We start from the raw sequence: 18,556 nt of genomic DNA on the forward strand, positions 1-18,556 counted from the left end.
ATTGAGCACCTACTGTGTCCCCGGTGTTGTTTCAGGAGCTTAGAATATAGACATGAAAGCAAATATCCACGTTCTTGTCCCAGAGGAGTTCTCATTTAGGTGAAATGAGACAGTCCATGAGTGGAACTGGAGAACAGTCTGGGGACTATGGCTATGATCCAGCAAGGGAGATAGAAGGTGCCATTTCAACTGGTGGTGATGAGAAAGGAGGAGAGGGGGTGGTTAGACTCCATTTACCAGAGGGAGAATTCAAAGAGGGAAGAGATGACAGGATTTGATGATTGATGGAATGTGAGGATTCTGGAAAAAAGTAGTTTTTTCTTTTTTCTGGCTTCAAGTATTCAGTTGGCTGCAAGATGCCAATTCCTAGGATACCTTGAGGCTGGAATCTAAAGCCTGGGGCTGTTATTACAGACCGTTTGAACAGTGCAGACTGGGGGTACCCAGGGGAGGTTTCTCTTGAGGCCCTCCCACTTCACTTTCAGTACCCCTTCTGATTATGGTGGATTTTAGGCAAGCAACGGGCTTTCTGGAATGCAATAAATTGCACCATGACAGTGGCCGCCTAATGCAATACACACATAAAGTCAGCCTCTGTGCCGCTCGAAGAAAAAAAAGTTCAAATGCATGGTTCACATCAAGTGCAATATTTAAGAGAAGCTATTAGGAAGCCACAGCCTGCCAATTGCAATCCAATTTCAATCTCCTACTCCATTCCCCTGAGCTTAAACTTCTACTCCATCCACTCACAGAGCTGGTGCTGGGCTCACATACTTCCTGCCCCGTATCATGTCTCAAATCTGCCCATCTCCTTGCTGTTCTGACAGTATTCTAGTTTCGGAACGGAAGGGGTCCAGGAGGTAGCCAGGACGGTATCTCTGCCTTGTGACCAATCAAGAGGTGAGCAGCTTCTCTCTTGAGATGTGTTGACATTTTCCAGCTACACAAATTTGGGTTTGTCTCGTTCAGTGAACAATGGCTTCAGATCTGATTGTGTTCCATACTTTGATTACTCTGTAGCGGGAAGGGACGTTATAAGCAGCAGAATCAAGTCCTGTTCATGGCTGAATGATGACAAAAAATCTGGATTCTTAACATAACTTTCCAAACCAATAAGCAAGGATTTTCTGATGCTTGCAGCACGCAGCATATGCATTGTAATTGAAAGGACAAAGTGAAAAGTGTGCCTGCTCTTCCTGGCCCTCTCTGCATGAATATTTGCATGGTATCCCAGATCATCTGATATTTGGTGTTTGTCTCTCAACAATCTGACAGCACCTAACAAAGCTTGTAGCTTCTTATCATTTCCTTTCAATTAATTAAAAAGTTAAGTCCATTTTAAAATATCTCCTCGTCCTGTCTCAGAACTTCCTTTTCTTTCCCTGCCCTAGTATTGTCCTTGACTTTGAGCTCTCTTTATTCTCCTGCAGCTTCTGAACCTAGATAATCATCACCTCCACACAGGACAGTGGGACCCCTCTTGCTAAATCTTTTTATGTGTTCTCTTCCTCTTTTTCTCTAATCTCCCCAAAACGTCACTGCAAATTCCATGAGGCATACAATATTCTTTCTCACATGTTGGGGGAAAAACAAAACCTGACTTAATCAGCTTCACCAGCTCAGGTTTTGTGTGGATTCAGATTGCCTGTTACCAGCTCCTTTGTGATGTAGGTTAACCCTTTCAGACTGTCCTCGCTACTTATCATTCTCCTTTCCTCTCCTGTCCCTTACTGCCTGTCCTTCTTATTTAGAAGTAATGATTCTTGTGGAAAATCTGATCTCTTCCAAAGTTCTTTGCTGTATTGCCGTATCTTACCAATGAAATTTTAAACTGAGTTGAAAACGTTTTTCTTCCTTTTAGCTTTTAGTTTATTCCTACATCCTCTCGTCTTTATTTAATTCTAAAGTATCTAACATATACTGCCATTGTAAAAATCATTACTCACAGCACTCTGTTATCATCTTACAGACTGTGTTGAAAGTCTACCACCTCAGTTACCGGGGAGTCTTGTTACAAAAAGCAAGTTACAGCAAGACATGGTAAGTAAGACAGAACTTTGTTAAACTTTCCTCACAAATGCCTGCATGTTGGAACCATGAGGGATATGATTCAGAGACTTGGTCATCAAAACAAATACAGAAAAACACTCGACTATCAACAAAACAACCCTGGAAAAGGATATGACATCATTGAAAGTAAAAGTTTTTACACTGAGCTATCCATCTTAACTTTGAGAATATACTTGTTTAAGAAAAAAATATATACATTTACTTAAGTGAGAGATAAAAACTGAAACAAAAACAAAGCCAACTTTTAATGGTAGATATATAGTTAGTCCCTGGATTAGTTTGCATGGGCAGCCATAAAAAAGTACCACAAACCAGATGGCTTAAACAACAGAAATGTATTGTCTTGTAGATCTGGAGGCTCTAAGTCAAAAATCAAGGTGCCAGCAGTGTTGGCTCCCGAGGACTGTGAGAGAAGGATCCGTTCTAGGCCTCCTTCCCTGGCTTATAGATGGCTGTCTTCTCTCTGTGCCTCATCATATCATCTACTCTCTATGCATATTCCTGTGTCTAAATTTCCCCTTTTTATGAAGATATCAGTAATATTAAATTAGGGCCCATTATAACTTGATTATCTGTATAAAGATCTTATCTCCAACTAGGCCTCATTATGAGGTATTCCAGCGTTAGGACTTTAACATATAAACTTTGAGGGGGACACAGTTCAACCCATAACTGTCCCCATGCTTCCTATTCTGGCTGGCTACCTAATTTGCAGGGCCCAGAGTAAAGTGAAAATGCAGGGCCCCGGCTAGGACAGGGAAGTTAAGTCAATCTCCATTTCCCACGGGCCCATGAGTGATTGCAACCTCCCTGCCAGAAAGCTGGGAATATATTCAGCACCCGAATTGGGAATAGGTAATAGATTCCCACTTAGTTTCCGCTGAGCATAAAGTGATGCTGCCAGCCCAGTATGGACAGCCGCTGCCTTGCCCTGTCCCAGATGCCACTGGCCACCTGCTCCCAGGTCCTGGGCCTCCAGTCTTCCAACCTCATGGCAATCTAGTTGCCACATGAGCAGAGGACAGGAGTATGAAGAGGGAGGCTGAAAATCCATCAAGGGAGTGTGGAGAGGTGACACGAGGTGGGACTGAACTGGAGGTAGCACACATTCAAAGGTAAAAATTATTAAGAATTCCAAGAGCCCAAACCACAGAGCATTAAAACCCCAAGTGCGAGGCCCTGTGAGCATGGGTTCTCATGACAGTGCGCTGGTCACATGCCCCCAAAGCCTTCCCTGATCTCAGTTGGACAAGACTAACACTGTGGGAAAAAAGACTTTGGAAAACTGTCAAACAGCTATCTTAGAGTAGAACTGCTTGCAGCTAAAGAGATGGTTTCCCCATCTGCACAGTGGGTTTAATAATGGTGCTAGCCTCACTGGATCCTGATCAGCCCCTATGGCTGCTTTATAAATGTTAATAAGGAAGAAGCACATCTTAACTTTGAATATGGATAATGCAAAATAACAAAATAAGACACAATGTTTGTAATCACCTAGAATTTCCTGTTTATATTTTCATAATTGAAAAGGAAAGTTCTCAAGAGCAGAATGCCAAAAACCTGAAACAGCAAAACTTTCTTTATTAGTGCATTTCTTTGGAACTGTAGTTATTTGGAAAGTATCATAAATTAAAAACTCATGTGGACACGCATGAAAGCAGAAACCTCTTGTCTGTTTTGTCTAGTTCTTTTCATAAGAATCCAATTTATAGAAATTCTAACAATATTCCTCCATTTTTCTTGAGTGGCTTTATAAAGCATTCTTCTCTAAGTGACTTAATACGGTGTTTATAAGAGTTTTTTTGTGTGAGTTTTTTTATGAACTATAATATTTCATTTCACTTGGATCAATTAAAAAATATAATTTATATTCCTGGCTTTGTATTGGAACATCTCCTAAAAAGTTTTTAAGGATAATTTCTGAAGAAAATGAAGGCAAAGGTCTATAAATGTCTCAAGTATATTACTTTGATAGATCATATGAGGATTCATCACATAAGGGTGAGTTCAAAAGAGGAAAAACAAAGGAATCATTTCTTCAAAAAACCTGATATAAATAAGCAAATTGTTAGGTCCAGGAAGGGGAGCTGAGGGGACAACTGAGCTCTCAGTGTGGCTCAACCTTTCTGGTCTTTGGCTTGGAACCCAGATTATGTGGTATCAGTTACTGCAACAAACAACAAGAGGAAAAGAAGTTAGGTGCTTAATGAGAAAAAATAAAAAGGACCAGAAAAACTGGAAGTCTGTGTTGACTCTCCGAGACTCTAAAGAAAGGAGCCAATCAGAGAAGCCAAGATAAGAAAAACATGAAGCGGAAGAGATTTTGAGAGATGATGGACAGAAATTGAGAGAAACAGGGTCAGATAGTTGGAGTGATTTGTGGCCAGAAAGGGCAGCTAAACCGGTATGTGATCATGCTTTTACATAAATTTCAAATTCTCCAGATTAGGGGAATGGCTCATTGCCCAAAGTGTAGGAATTACCTACAAAAATAAAAACAATTAATAGCTTTGCACATTTTTGCTTTATGAAACATTCACTCTTACATGTGAGAAGTATTGGTTTGGAAAAGGAGGAGTTGTGGAGAGTAAGGGGCTGGCCTCCTGTTCCTCCTGCCTCAAAATCTAATCACGCACTCCTATCAAACAGGGGGTTACAGAATGAACTGATTTATGGGGTCATAAGGCTACTCAGGGGTTATTTGCATTAATGCTTAAGTGCCTGGTTTAAATCCCCACTCTGCAAGTCCAATAGTTACTTAAGTTCCTGATCTGTAAAAGAAGAATATGTATTAATAGGATGCACCCAATTGTGGTGAGGATTCATTGTGTTAACGTATGTAAAGCAGCACAGTTACCACTCCCCAAATGTTAGATACTGTTAGAAGCACTCGAGAGGGGCTTTTTTTTACCTTTGTATTAGGTAAATGGGAAAAATCTCAGGGTCACGACTTCTCCTCACTGTTGCCTCCAAGTGGTGGCTCTCAACACCCTCCTTCAAAGACCTCTCCCAGGTGGCACCCTCTCTTCCCTCCCTCAACACTGGGGTGCACCGTCCTGAACCTCTTCCTCACATTCACTACGTGACACCTGCAGATGTCCCGTTGTCCTTCCCACTCCAAAGCCTTTAACTTGCACACAGGTGACTCAACACTCTGGCCCAATGCTTTTTCCACCATGAGTTGTGGCCCATTAATTGGTCATGAGATCAATTTAGTGGTCATGGCCAGTGTTACAAGACAAAATGGAATGGAAGAGACTAGAAAAGTAGGAACACATCATATTAGGTTAAGGTGTTTTTTAATGGAAATTTTATTTCAGACACTGATGTCTGTTTTGCTCTGAACGCTGGGTTCCTCGACCTTCTTAGCTCCAAGAACCTTCCTTCGCCTGTTCTCCACTTTTGTGACCACTCCTACAACCATACCTCATATCTGGTCACTGCTGAGATGGGTCCACCTCTCGAACTAATTATTTCCATTGTATAATCACTACCCCTCCTACTCTGCTGTTTCTCCCATCTCCTGACTTTCACTAAGTCTATTAGGGAATCCAAACATTCTGCTCCTCAATATTCCTACTGGGACTGACTTATTAGCACAGGGCATTGGCGTCTTTCTTCGTAGGGAGATACTTTAACCTTCCAGATGGTCTCTTTGCTGCCTTTCAGAATCACCCTTGTCAAGTCCCAAACTGACCGTGGCATTCCTAAGCTTAAAAATGGGATCTGGTTCCCCTTACTCCAGACTCACAAGACCCTTTTCAGCAGTACCCAATTCACCCAATTTTTTTTTCCTTAAGCTAAGTGCCTGTAACCAAACTCTTCATTTCCTCATTTCTTGCATGCTTCCAAATATAGACATGTCACAGCTTCTTGTCTTACCCTGACCCTATTCTAGAGGTGTACTCATCTAGAGCCTCTGATCAGGCAGTATCCCTGTGTGTATCTCATACCCCTTCTATGGCCCATCAGCCATGGGAAGGCCTCTGCTTGAAGGGCAGATCATGGGGGCCGGCCAGACTGCTGTGACCAGTGTGGCCAGATTCCTCTCCTAGGAAATTAAGGGAGTCTTCCAAGGATACTGTGGGAGCCACACATGAAAGGTCCTACAAGCTGAAGCAGAAGAAACCAGTTCACATAAAGAGAACCAGACAAGGACCACCAAGCAGTGCCCTGAGAGAGAGAAACAGAGAAAGTAGTTGCTTTATTCTAGTGGCCTGTTCTTAGTTCCCAGGATGGCTGGCTGCACAGGAGAGCCTGTCCTTAGGTTCCCTATCAATCCTGGAACCCATATCTGCCCGAGTGATGGGTATTATTATTAGCTCCACTTTTACATATGAGGAAACTGGAGAGGTTAAGTGACTTGCCCAAAGCCATACAGCTGGTAAATGGTAGAGCCAGGATTTGAACTTAGGCAGTCTGGTCCCAGAGCCCATGAACTTAGCTACTATATTACACTGCATCTACCAATTTCTAAATACAAAATTATTGATCAATGTTTGAAAAGTCTACCAGAGGGTAGGGGGATAGAGGAAAGGAGGAGGTAGATGGGGTAAAAGGGGTCAAATATGTGGTGATAGAAATAAATCTAACTATGGGAGATGAACAAATAATATAAATAGATATATATGCCTTACTGTTAAAATGTACAGCTGAAACTTACCAAATTTTGTTAACCAATGTCACCATAAAAAATAATTAATTAATTAGGAAAAAAAAAAGAAAGAAAAGTCAACACAGCACCTTCCATTATCTGTCTCCCAAGACTGAGATGCTTATAGTATATACCAGAACAATCAATAATACATATCAAGCAATTCAGATGAAAAATACTATACGTATAATCTGCCTTGCATTATTACATATTCCTAATTAGTGGATATGAAAACAATATGGGTGCATATTTTCTCTTGGGTGCTCTGTGGTGTTAATCACAGCTAAAAGCAAGTCAATGTGATATAGTGAACACAGTGGTAAATTGAGCCATCCCCAAACACAGCTATACCTCAGCTTCCACATCTGAAAAATGGATAGCTAGAGTAGACAATATTTCAGTTCCCTCCGATATTAAGATTTTGTTTTTCCATCTTTGTGCAGACAGGAAAACTTGGTTTCAAACCTGTCTAGATTATACCTGAAATTCCACTGATGTAGATGATTGGAGTCAGGGAGGGGAGCCTGTGTGAGGATTGGTACATTCAATGCCACATAATCTCTGTGCTCTTTAGAACATCAGTAGCAGCTTTTTCATATCTGAAGAATCCCTGTGCTAACTATGTCAAATGCTTCAGATTCACAAACTGTCACCTGGAGCATACAGGGGGTAGCAGATGGTTCTGACTTCAGAGTGTTCTTGAGTACTAGAGAGAAGGCATTGATAAGAAGCTGTCTCGGGCCAGGATTTGGATCTGCTACATATAGAAGGGATTTACCCATCAGTGTTAATCCTGTGTGGCTCTGTTCCAGCTTCTGTCCTGCAGGCTGCCGCCTGTTCTAGATACCTAGTGCTCTGGCGAAGCCCACATTTTAAATAGGAAAGGTATAAACCCTGCACAGTAAACTCTTAGTGGAGATGGCTCACACCACAGGGTCAAATGTGCGTACACAGGAACATTTCTACTGAACTGACCAAGGAGGTAAGAGGTATCTGAGATTGGGCCACTTTAGAATAAGAATTGCTCAATCTGATAAAGCTTCCTGGGAGTGCTAGAGAATACAGTCCAAAAAAGATACCTCATAAATGTATACATAATATGTCAAGAGGGGGGAAAAATGAGCACAGACGTTGATGAAACCTTGCTTTACTCCCTTGTCCCAAAGGTAGGGAGGATGGAGCCTGTCTGGATGCTCATGGTTGGTTTAACTTCTCCTGCCTCCCTTCACACACGAGTTTCCACTTTTGGATACTGGCTTCTCCACCTCAGAGGCAGCCCATAGGGTTATTCAGGAATGTGGGTCCCTGCAGAACCCCTTCTCAGGTCTTTTCACATGTCCCTTTATGAATCTTATGTACACTAGGTGCTCAATAAATGTTTGGTGAATTGACCTGTGGGTGCATGGATGTATTGTGGGGATAGCTATGAAGGAACTCTCCCTCACTGGGGTGTCAGGTGCCTTACAAAGGATCTCGCTTAATCCCCAGTGGTCCTGTGGACACCACAGACCCCATTTTTCTAATGAGAGAAACTGACAAGCAAAGAGAGTAATTAGCTCCAGCGCCCACAGCTCTTCAGGGCCACAGGAGCGCCTCTCCCGCATTTGGTCTGAGAAGTGTTAATAAATAAGATTTAATTTTCTTTCTGGAAAGGGACAGTGGGGAGAGGCCCGCTTGGGGCCATTCCACAGGTGGAGGCGCACACCCAGAGCGCTTGCTTTGGGACAGGACAAAATGAAACATCTTTTTGCCATCATTTATCCGAGAGAGAGTCCTCCCAAATAAGCAACTCTCAAGAGCTTACATTTTGAAACATCTCCTAACCTCCTATGCCCGTCTTGTGCACGGCCAGAGTTGAGTCGAAGTGCCTGCAAGCCCAGGGCCCGCCCCTCTTCGCGTCTGTTGTAGAAGCCTGGAGGATGTAAGGCTGAGGGAGGGGGTGCAGGGCTCAGAGAAAGGGGTGCAGGACCAATCTGTGTGCAGGGCTGCTGGCCCATCAGCAGGGCTTTCTCAGGAGTGCAGAGATGCGGCCACCATCTAAACCCCGCTGCTCTCTCTGCCCTCACCCGCCCCCAGCTGCGCCCCCTCTTCTTTCCCTTGACCACAGACGTGCCGATCTGGTTCCTCCGGCCCGGGGCATACTCACCCTGCCACTCGAGGACGTGCTCGGGGGTAAGCTTCGCGGCTGCACCCTCGGTAGAGCCTAGCGGCGCCCCCAACAGCAGCAGCAGCAGCAGCAGCAGCAGCAGCAGCAGCATCGCTAACCACTGCACTCGCCGGGATCCTACAGTCGCGCTGGCGGGGGCCAGCGCTGCAGCTGGAGCTCGGGGTCCTCTGGCGCTGGAGGCGGAAACTCAGCCCCCTACGCGCTGCAACCCTCCGGGTGGCCTGGCCACATCTGCGCCCCGGAGATCCACTCCGTCACCCTTGTCACCACAATGTAACGGACACTCGGGGTTCCGGGCTGCGAGACAGGAAAGTCGCAGAGGTTTTCCCCGCCCTACCCACTCCAGCTTGATGAAGGAAGAGGGAGTGGATCATCTGCCCATCCCAGAAATTCTTGCCTTTGGGGTGGAGAGAGAGGAGGGGTGAGGCTGCCCGGTGCAGGCTCCTCCCGCTTCCAGCCTTGGGGATGAGCAAGTTAAGAATCTCCGGGACAGGAAATCTGACATCTGGTTTGCAAACCACCCGGATTCTGGCAAACACTGCGGGTTTGGCAGCAGACAGCTTAGAATAAAACCAAGCTGCTCCATGAACCCATGACTTTTAGGAGCGCTCTGGCCCCCTCTCTTCTGGATCTCCCCGGTCTCCACTCTTCTCACTCCAGAGTACCCCTACTCTTCCATTGTCGAGTTCCTTTCTATTTTAAAATAAACTCCCCCTGGGTTATCTCACTTTACAGCTGTTATTCTGGTTATCCCACTTTATAGCTCAGAAAAACCTTCCTGAAAGACCAAGTGATTTGCTCTAGGTTACTCCTTAATCTAGCAAAAGTTACTCCTTAAACTAGTAAGAAAATCCTGACTAGAATGTAGTCCTTCTAACTGTAGTCTTTCAAATAACTAGCAGAACACTGGAAACATTAACACTGTTCTCATAATATCCATGAGAACAGGCTAATATAAGACCTTTCCTAACCAGGAACTTGACATTAGTGACAACATAAGAAGAAGGTAGAAAGCAAAAGAGAGATTTAAAGAAGAAGGGAAGATGGTGGGATCTTGGAGGACCTTGCCTTTCTCAGCTGCCTATTAACCAAGACCAAACCAATATTTTTGAGTAACACTGTCTGCAATAGACTGAATTGTGCACTCCCTCCCTCAATTCATGTATTGAAGCCCTAACCTCCCCAACGTGATTGTATTTGGAGATAAGGCTTTTAGGACTTAATTAATGTTAAAAGGGGTTGCAAGAGTAGGGCCTTAGATAGTATCTGTGGCTTTATAAGAAGAGAAAGAAAGAGCAATCTTTCTACCTGCAGGCATCTAAGAAAGGTCATGTGAGGACACAAGTGAGAAAGTGGCCATCTGAAGCTAGGGAGAGAACACTCATCAGAAACCTTGATCTTGAACTTTCCAGCCTCCAGAACTGTGAGAAATAAATTTCTGTTGTTTAAACCACGCAGTCTATGTTATTTTGTTATGGCAGCCCAAGCAGACTAATGAATTATCTTAGCCTGGTTCCCCAGAAAGCAGAGCCTGTGAAGAGATCCCTGGCAGGGTGTGGGATTGAAGGTCAGAGTAAAATAAGGAAAGGGAAAGCCTCAGTCTTGGCCACAACAGTAGCACCATGTGCTCAAATCTGTAGTAACCTCAGAAGGCCTCTGAACTGTTTTCCCTGGGGATGAAAGAAGAAACCATTTATCTGTAGGCTCACTGTCCCTGCTGGTTAAAGTAATCTTAAGGTTGTAACTGCTCTGCACACTTATACGGCAGTGGTAAACTTCAAGCATTCAAGAAGCCCCAGGCAGCAACAGGAGCATGAGATGGTCAGAGGTAAAGGTCTGTCAGGTTGCCCTTGAGGGAACTTTGCAGGGCTGACTGCCACAGAGGTGGCTGGAATAAGAGGTGGGGCCGAGAGGAAGTGAGAGGTTTCAGTGTGTGTCCCAAGTCAATAGCATATCATTATATGTAGAAGTCAGCATTCCTGCGTCAAAACACGCAAAAGAGGAATGCTTTCGGCTTAGCACATTATATAGATTCAATCACAAAGTATTTTTCAACCTCTCTCCCTGCGGTCTCAGAACTACATCTATGGGAACATCCCCAAAGTAGACAATTAGCCCTGTCTGAGTGGGCTGGCATCTACTGCAGCAGCCAAGTGCAATCCACGTGACATAATTAGGTAGTCAAGCACAACACTGATGTTAATCTTTGGTGAGATGCAATGCAGTGAGAGTCAAAAGGAGAGAGGTAGAAGGAGCAAGAGTGATTGTGCAGGATTAGATGTGCTCAGATAAAGTGAAAGGTATTAGGAAGAAGAGGCTGTTCTAGGATGGGAAGAAGTTGCAAGAAAAATAAAACACCAAGGTTGGAGTAAGGAACACTTATATGGGAGACAGTGAGTAGGTGGGCTTGACTGGATCAAAGGGCAGCTATTGAGACACCTCAGCAAGTGAGGGCAGTCATGGGACACTGGCTGTGGGATGGGACTGAGATAGTCACCTGTTACGGGCTTCAGTTTTATCCTCTGTATAATGAAAAGAAGAAAAAGCGTTCCCTGATCCACAGCAGATAATATTCCAGATTAGCAAAACTATGAATGTGAGCAGAATAAAGAGGGGTGGGGAGAACAAGCCGTATTTCATCTCTAAAGCAATTAGTTTAATAAAGAAGGGTAATGACAGCTTCCCGGCCTACTTCCTGGCCTACTTCCTGACACTACATTTCCTATTCAATAATGAGAAGACTCAGAAAAGAGCTAGTTTTCTTCTTTTCCTGAAATATTGCATCTCTGAAGAGGTGGAAATCTGTGGCAGAAAGCCTTTTAGCCTTCGAGAAAACGATCCTTCCCCGTAACCTGGTCTTCTGCATGTCTCAGATTTATAAAGCAGGGTAATGTAATGGTTAAAAGATGCTCTCTGCCACCTACTAGCAGGTGGCTTAGCCTCAGTTTCCTTCTGTGTACAATGCAGATGATAATATTTGCTTCATAACATTGCTTTATTAAATGAGATAAGTATGTGCAGTGTTTGGCACAGAGTCTGGCATGTTGCCAGTGCTCCTTTATGAGAGCTGTGAGTGTGTGGGGAGGGAGTGGGGTAGCAAAGAGAAAAGCAGAAGCACTGTCCACAAAAGTCAACTCCCAGAGCACAAAACAGGGTGGAGAACTGTGGACAGTGAGTCTGAGGAAATGAGCGGAGAATATCTAGCCTTCTGTCAATCTTAAGAATATCTAGCCTTCTGTCAATCTTTGTACGTGTGTGGAGGATATAACAAAAAGCAGGGCATAATGAGTCCTTGCCCATGGTCACAGAGTTTAGAGTCTAGAAGGAGACAAACGGGTAACCAAATAATTATATTAGAGTACAATGCATTTCATAACAGGAGGACATATCTGAAACACAAATACTTAGAAAGGCCACGTATCGAGGCTTGAGGTTTAGAGAAGGCTTCCAAAAAAAAGTAGCATCCAAACTGTCACCTTGAATACTTAGCTAACTTCAAAAGATGTAGTTAAGAGAATGACAAGAAAAGCCACCAACTGGGACAAATATTTGCAAATCGTATATCTGATAAAGAACTTATATCTAGAATATATAAAGAACTCTCAAAATCAATAATAAGAAAGCAAACAACCCAAATAACAAATGGGCAAAAGATTTGAACGGATACTTTACCAAAAAAGATATACAGATGGCAAATAAACTCATGAAATGATTTTCAAGACCATTAGGCATTAAGGAAGTATAAATTTAAACCACAACACTATACTACTGTATACTTATTATAATGGTTAAAATTATAAAGACTGACTATACTAAATGTTGGCGAGGATGAGGAGAAACGGGACTCTTACTGCTGAGAGGAATGTAAAATGATGCGACTACTTTGAAAAAACAGTTTGGCAGTCTTTTAAAAAGTCAAAAAAACATGAAACTATTTAGTTTCCCAGAGCTTCCATAATGAAGTACCACAACCGGGTGGCTTAAAACAATAGGAATTTATTCTCTCACAATTTTGTAGGCCAGAAGTCCAAAATCAAGATGTTAGCAGGGTTGGTTCTTTCTTGAGGCGCTGAAAGAGAATCTGTCCCATGCCTCTCTCCTGGTTTCTAGTGGATGCTGGCAATCCTTGGCATTCCTTGTCTCATAGCCACATCACTATAATCTCTGCCTCCGTTGTCACATGGCCTTCTTCCTCATATACCTCCCTGTGTCTTCACATGGCCTTCTTATAAAGACATCAGTCATTTGATTTAGGCCCCGCCTTAACCCAATATAACCTCATTGTAACTGATCATATCTGAACAGACCTTATTTCCAAATGAAGTCACATTCTGAAGTTCTAAGTGAACATGGATTTATAGGGACACTATTCAATTCAGTGCAACCACATGATCTAACCATTCCACTCCTAGGTATTTATCCCCTTTCCCAAATGAAAGCATACGTCCATACAACATTTGCACATGGATATTAATATCAGCTTTATTTATAATAGCCAAAACTGAAAACAGCTCAGACGTCCATCAAGGGATGAATGGATAAATTTAGCTATATCCATACAATGGAATATTACTCAGCAATAAAATGCAATGAACTACTGATGTATGCAACAAAATGGCTGAATCTTAAAATAATGCTTAGTGAAAGAAGCTAGACAAAAAAAAAAGGCATATACTTTATGACTATTTGTATAAAATTCTGGGAAAAAAATGTAAACTAATTTGTGGTGATGAAAAGTTAATTAGTGGTTGCCCGTAATGGGAATGGAAATGGGGGATAGTGAGAGGAAGGAGACTTAGTTTAGTTAAGAGAGAATGGACAAATATTTCAGACAGGAGGAATGGAGGCAAGAGTAGACAGGTGGAGAAACTCTTGTAGCAGAGAGAGGTTCTGGGAGCGTAGAGGCTAAATGGAAATCTGAGGGTAGGTCCAAAATCATGTTAAAAACCTTTAAGCTCAAGCCATCAGGAAGTCAATAGGGGGTTTTACTGTGACCAGATTTATGTATTACATTTTAGAGAACATTCCAGATGTAGTATGGAGAATGGATTGGAGGTGAATAATTCATAAGGGTTAGGAGGCTGCTGAAGGAATCTAGATAAAGAAATAGCTCTTATCTGCATTAGAAAGAACACAGTGGACAATTGGGAGAAGTGAACACACATTTTGACTTGTTTAAGAGGAAGGATCATCAAGACTTTGTGTTTGGCCGAGTGTGCTGGGGAGAAAGAGAGTTGTCAAGAATGACGTCCCATTTCTGGCATGGCCAATCTAATAGCTCCATCCAATGAGAAACACGTTTCAGGAAGGAGTATGATTTCAATTTGTGATAAGATGAGAGGCTTATGAGACATCCAAGTGGAAATGGCCAGGGAGCAATTGCATATATGGGTATCAAAGTCAGAAACAAGATGGGAGCAGAAATTAGAGGATACATGTGGTTGATAATTAAAGCCATGGGAGTAGATGTGGTTGTTGTAGGTGAGGAGAGAAGGGAAGAGGCCTGAAAAGAATCAGGGAACAACAACATTTAAGGAACAGCTAGAGAAGCAGACTGAGGAGTTAAGCGTCTGGAAGCTGAGGAGGAGTGTTTCAAGGAGAGAACCATCAACAGCTTCCCATGCTCTGGAGAGGTTGAAGAATTTAAGGACAGAAACGTGCACTGGATTTAGGGACATGGAGATAAGTTATGACCTTGGGGAGAGTGCTCCTAATGGTTGGAGGCAGAAGGTGCTTTGGTGGCTTGGGGATGACTAGAAGCAGAGACATCAAAGGTAAAGAACTCCTGCAAGCTATTTGTAGTTGTAGGGAGAAGGAGAAATAGCTGCACGGGTTGTTTGTATGTGATTAAGGATGAGTTTTGTTTTTTTCGTTGTTACTATTCTTATTTTTTAGATGAGAGACTTGAGAATGTCTGAATGTTGATGGGTAGGTTCCAGAAGAGAGGAATAAGTTGGTCAAAGATATTTACTGTTGAAAAGTCAAAGCGAGGTCATTTAGAAGATGAAAGTTTCCAGGATAAAAGTAAAGGATTCACTTTAGAAAGGAAGATGATGCCTCCCATTAAAGCAGGAACAAAGGAAATGGTTGTAAACACAGGTAAGTCTGTAAGCTGAGAGTAGAGTTAAGAGTTCTCTCATCTGCTAGGTTCTAGTTTCTGTGAAGTAGCAGGGTGATTCATCTGCTGAGATACAGGAGAGAGCTGGAGTTGGAGAAGGGAGGTGAGACTGGCTCTGATGTCCACAGAGAGAGCTGCTGGGGAAATGTATGTGGAAATCTGGGCGTCACCAGGAACCAGATGTGGCCAGGGACCACGAATTTACAGTGGATCATGTATTTTCTTAACAATACTCAGCAGTTCATACACATGCAGGGAGAAGATAGACTCTGAGCTTCAAGCAGACCAGTGCCACCCCATCAGGGTGTTACAATCAAGAGATTTGAAGACATTGGCAAGGAAACGGTTGATAACGATGGTGTGATGTCACCGGTCTTGTTTCCATGATTGTAGATGGGTAACTGGAGGTACACAGATAGGAATCTGGGGCCAGCCTGTCAATTTCAGGTCCTGGCTTTGTCTAGTTGTGTGACTTAGGTCAGCTGTGTGACCTCCACTTGCCTTTGTTGCCACATCTGCACAATTGGCATAATGATAGTGCCATTTCATTGGCTTATTATGGAGATAAAATGAGTTAATAGCTGAAAAGGACTTAAAACAGTGAGTGACACATAGTAAATATTCAGCAAAGGTAGTTTCTATTAATAATTGTTATTACTTAAAACAAATAAAGGATATTGGGGGGTAAACAAAAAATGAGTATTGATTTGGTTTCTAGCTGGGTGAAAAGAAAAGCCATGTTCTTGTCCTTATTTCTTCTTAGTAGCTGCTATATATAAAGTGCTTGCCATGTGCCAGGCTTTGCTCGTGGTGTGGTCATTAAAAGGTTGGACTGCCTGGGAGAGAGTCTGCTCTGTGATTATGCCAAGTCATTGCACCTCATCCAGCCTCAGTTTTCTTTCTATAAAATGGAGTAATAAGAGTGCTCTCCTCATAACATATGAGAAGCACCCATAACCTGGCAAAAAGAGAGCTCATGAAACGTAACTATGATTATTAGATAATATCCACAACAATTACTCCACGAGGCAGGAATTACAATCACTATATACTGATGAGGACACTGAGTTTAAGTGATTTATTGTTAAAGCTCTACCCTGGGCTAACCATTAACTTCGTGTAATAAGCTATCTCTTTAAGAGGAAACTGTAGATAAAAGAGAATCTTGGTTTATGTAAGACATGAGTTTTTTAACCTATTTAATATGTATTTTTAGCAGTTTTCCCAGCCGTTTATTAAACACTTCCGGTTGTGTTTAAAATAGTACTTCATGTTGTGATTTAGCAGCACCATGGCATTTCGGCTGATAACACCCACAGTGGCTGGAATACTAAGGGGTGAAAACAAGTGAAAATTCGTTGAGCCAAGGGTCAATTTCAGTAGCGAGTTAATGAACTAGTTTTTCACTCAGTCCAGGCAGCAATTTATATCAATTTAATTTAATCAACTGCTTTCCTGGTGTGATATTTAGCCAGAAAGTTCCACTCGGAGGTTTCGATTGAGCCTGCCCTGACTGGGTCTGCACAGGACGCCTTGAATCTGCCCCATCAGTGCATAGCCTAATTTCTGCACTCTCGTGCTTTCCTTTTGCTGCCCATGTGTAACCTTGTTGAGGATGTGCAGGGGAAGCAGGCAAAGGGGCCTGAATCCTTTAAAGAAAGAGGAGAAACCTCTGCTGAGAATGTCCACCAGCAGCACACGTTCTCGGGAAACAAGCTGGCCCAATAATGCTCAGAGCTCATTGTAGTCAGAGTCTCCTAGGGAGCTTTTAAAAACCAATATGCAGGCTCCCAGCCCCAGATGTTCCGATTCAAGTGGTCCGGGGTAGGACCCTGGCATCAGTATTTTTTTTAATTCCCAAGTTTATTGTAATGTATAGCTAAGGTGAAGAACTTCTTAGTCTGTGCTCAGAACCCATGTGGGGTTCTGTGTAAATGGATGAGGGCAGGAGGTAATGTTTCAGATAGGAAAAGGAAGTGAAATCTATAATAAACCTCTCAGTTGGGGGAGAGGAAGGTGGTTTTAGAAATGAAATTTCCAGTTGGCTGTGTTATAATTACAGAGGGAGGAAGGAGCAAGACTTAGGAAGCCACAGCAGATGTGGCATGGCTGTCATTTGAGAATGTTACTGCCTGACTCTAGGGAATCGGCGAATTGCCTGTTCAGGCCTTGCATCTCTGGTTGTTACCCTACAGGGTATAACTTCCCTAGAATTTAGGTGGAAAGCTTGGGAAGCGATCAATATTTATTTAACATCTATTAATCATTTTCTAGTAATTTAGATATTTTCTTCCATTTATTACTCAGAAAAGTGTATTAGATGGTTTTTGTAATCACCAATGCTCCTTTTAAATTAAAAGAAATAAGATAGAGAGGTTGCTGCACCTTTTGATTTTCATCTGAAGATTCCTCTGATTGAATCCAAGCAGAATCTGTGGGTGTGCTCGCACCTTGAAGGAGTAGGTATACGCAAAGGGGAGAATGAGGAGGCAGATAAGGAATAGGGTAGAACCGATAGGTTAGAAATCTTTCTTTCTTTATTTCTTAGCTATGCTACTTTGGTCAAATTATATAATCTTGCTGAGTTTTCTCTCTACATGTGAAGTAATAAATACCTACCTTGCAGGATCATTGTAAAATGAGAAATAATGTGAACCAAGAGCCAGCCACAAGTGGGGCCTCCAGAAGTATAGCCACAGCCATTCTCAGGAAGAGAAATGATCCTAACGGATCAGGGACAATGAGCCTCTCGCGTGTTCATTCTTGTCTCTTTGTGCACACACAGAGGATTGGAGACTTTGTCAAGTTTTACTTCTAAGCCAATTAAAAATCCTAAAGCTCAGAGTAGAAGAGATAATGAAGATTAGGCATGAGATAGTCATGGGGCTATAAAAAGAAACTTGCAAGCAAAGGTACTCACCTACACTTTTTTAGGTTAAACTAGTTAAATATTAGAGTTCAGTGTAGCTTTCTGAGAAAAGGTCTGCAAAGGTCAATGAATATAGCATTAAGAAACTGGCAAATCTGCTTTGTATTGCTAGTTCTTCTAGAAATCATCCAAGGCATACTAAGTTTTTCCATAGCTCAATTTTCTTTCTAGGTTAAAATAAGAATCATAGTGTTACCAAATGTCTAGCTTTTATAAAAGGGGGAAGATATGAACAGCTAAATGACAAGGAATTCATAATAAAACTTAATTTTTTCCTATATTATGTTTATGAATCAATACGTAGTTTTGTTTCTGCAGAACTGCTTTATTTATATTTTGTTACTAGGAAAAAGCAACTGATTAATACAAGGCCAGAAACTTCAGCCTTTTAAACTAAGATCGATAGACTAAATAACATTTTAAATACATTCTTAGTGATTACAGTGAATTATAAAACTATAAAAGACCTTCATTGTAATCTTATTGAAATAAAATTGATGAACAATTGCACAAATTTAAAATGTACAATTTGAAATGTAATTTAAAAATAAAATAAAACAAAAATAAATAAATAAATAAATAAAATGTACAATTTGAAAATTTTTGACATAACTATAC

At 42.1% G+C, this 18,556-nt stretch overlaps 1 protein-coding gene across 3 annotated transcripts in view; it reads right to left on the reverse strand.

Moving 5' to 3' along the window:
* Positions 1-9,282, reverse strand: part of PLA2R1 (phospholipase A2 receptor 1) — a 93,085-nt gene extending 83,803 nt beyond the window's left edge. For 2 of the 3 annotated variants that reach the window (XM_039855984.1, XM_039855983.1), the window contains exon 1: positions 8,871-9,282. In XM_039855984.1, coding sequence (XP_039711918.1) covers positions 8,871-8,982 — 112 coding nt within the window. In that variant the 5' untranslated portion in view covers positions 8,983-9,282. The remainder of the gene's footprint in view (positions 1-8,870) is intronic. The other variant, XM_039855982.1, reaches the window with a different exon arrangement.
* Positions 9,283-18,556: the final 9,274 nt, after the last annotated feature.

Source organism: Pteropus medius, unplaced genomic scaffold, assembly GCF_902729225.1.
Source record: "Pteropus medius unplaced genomic scaffold, Ma_sr-lr_union100, whole genome shotgun sequence".
NCBI classification, from domain to species: domain Eukaryota; kingdom Metazoa; phylum Chordata; class Mammalia; order Chiroptera; family Pteropodidae; genus Pteropus; species Pteropus medius.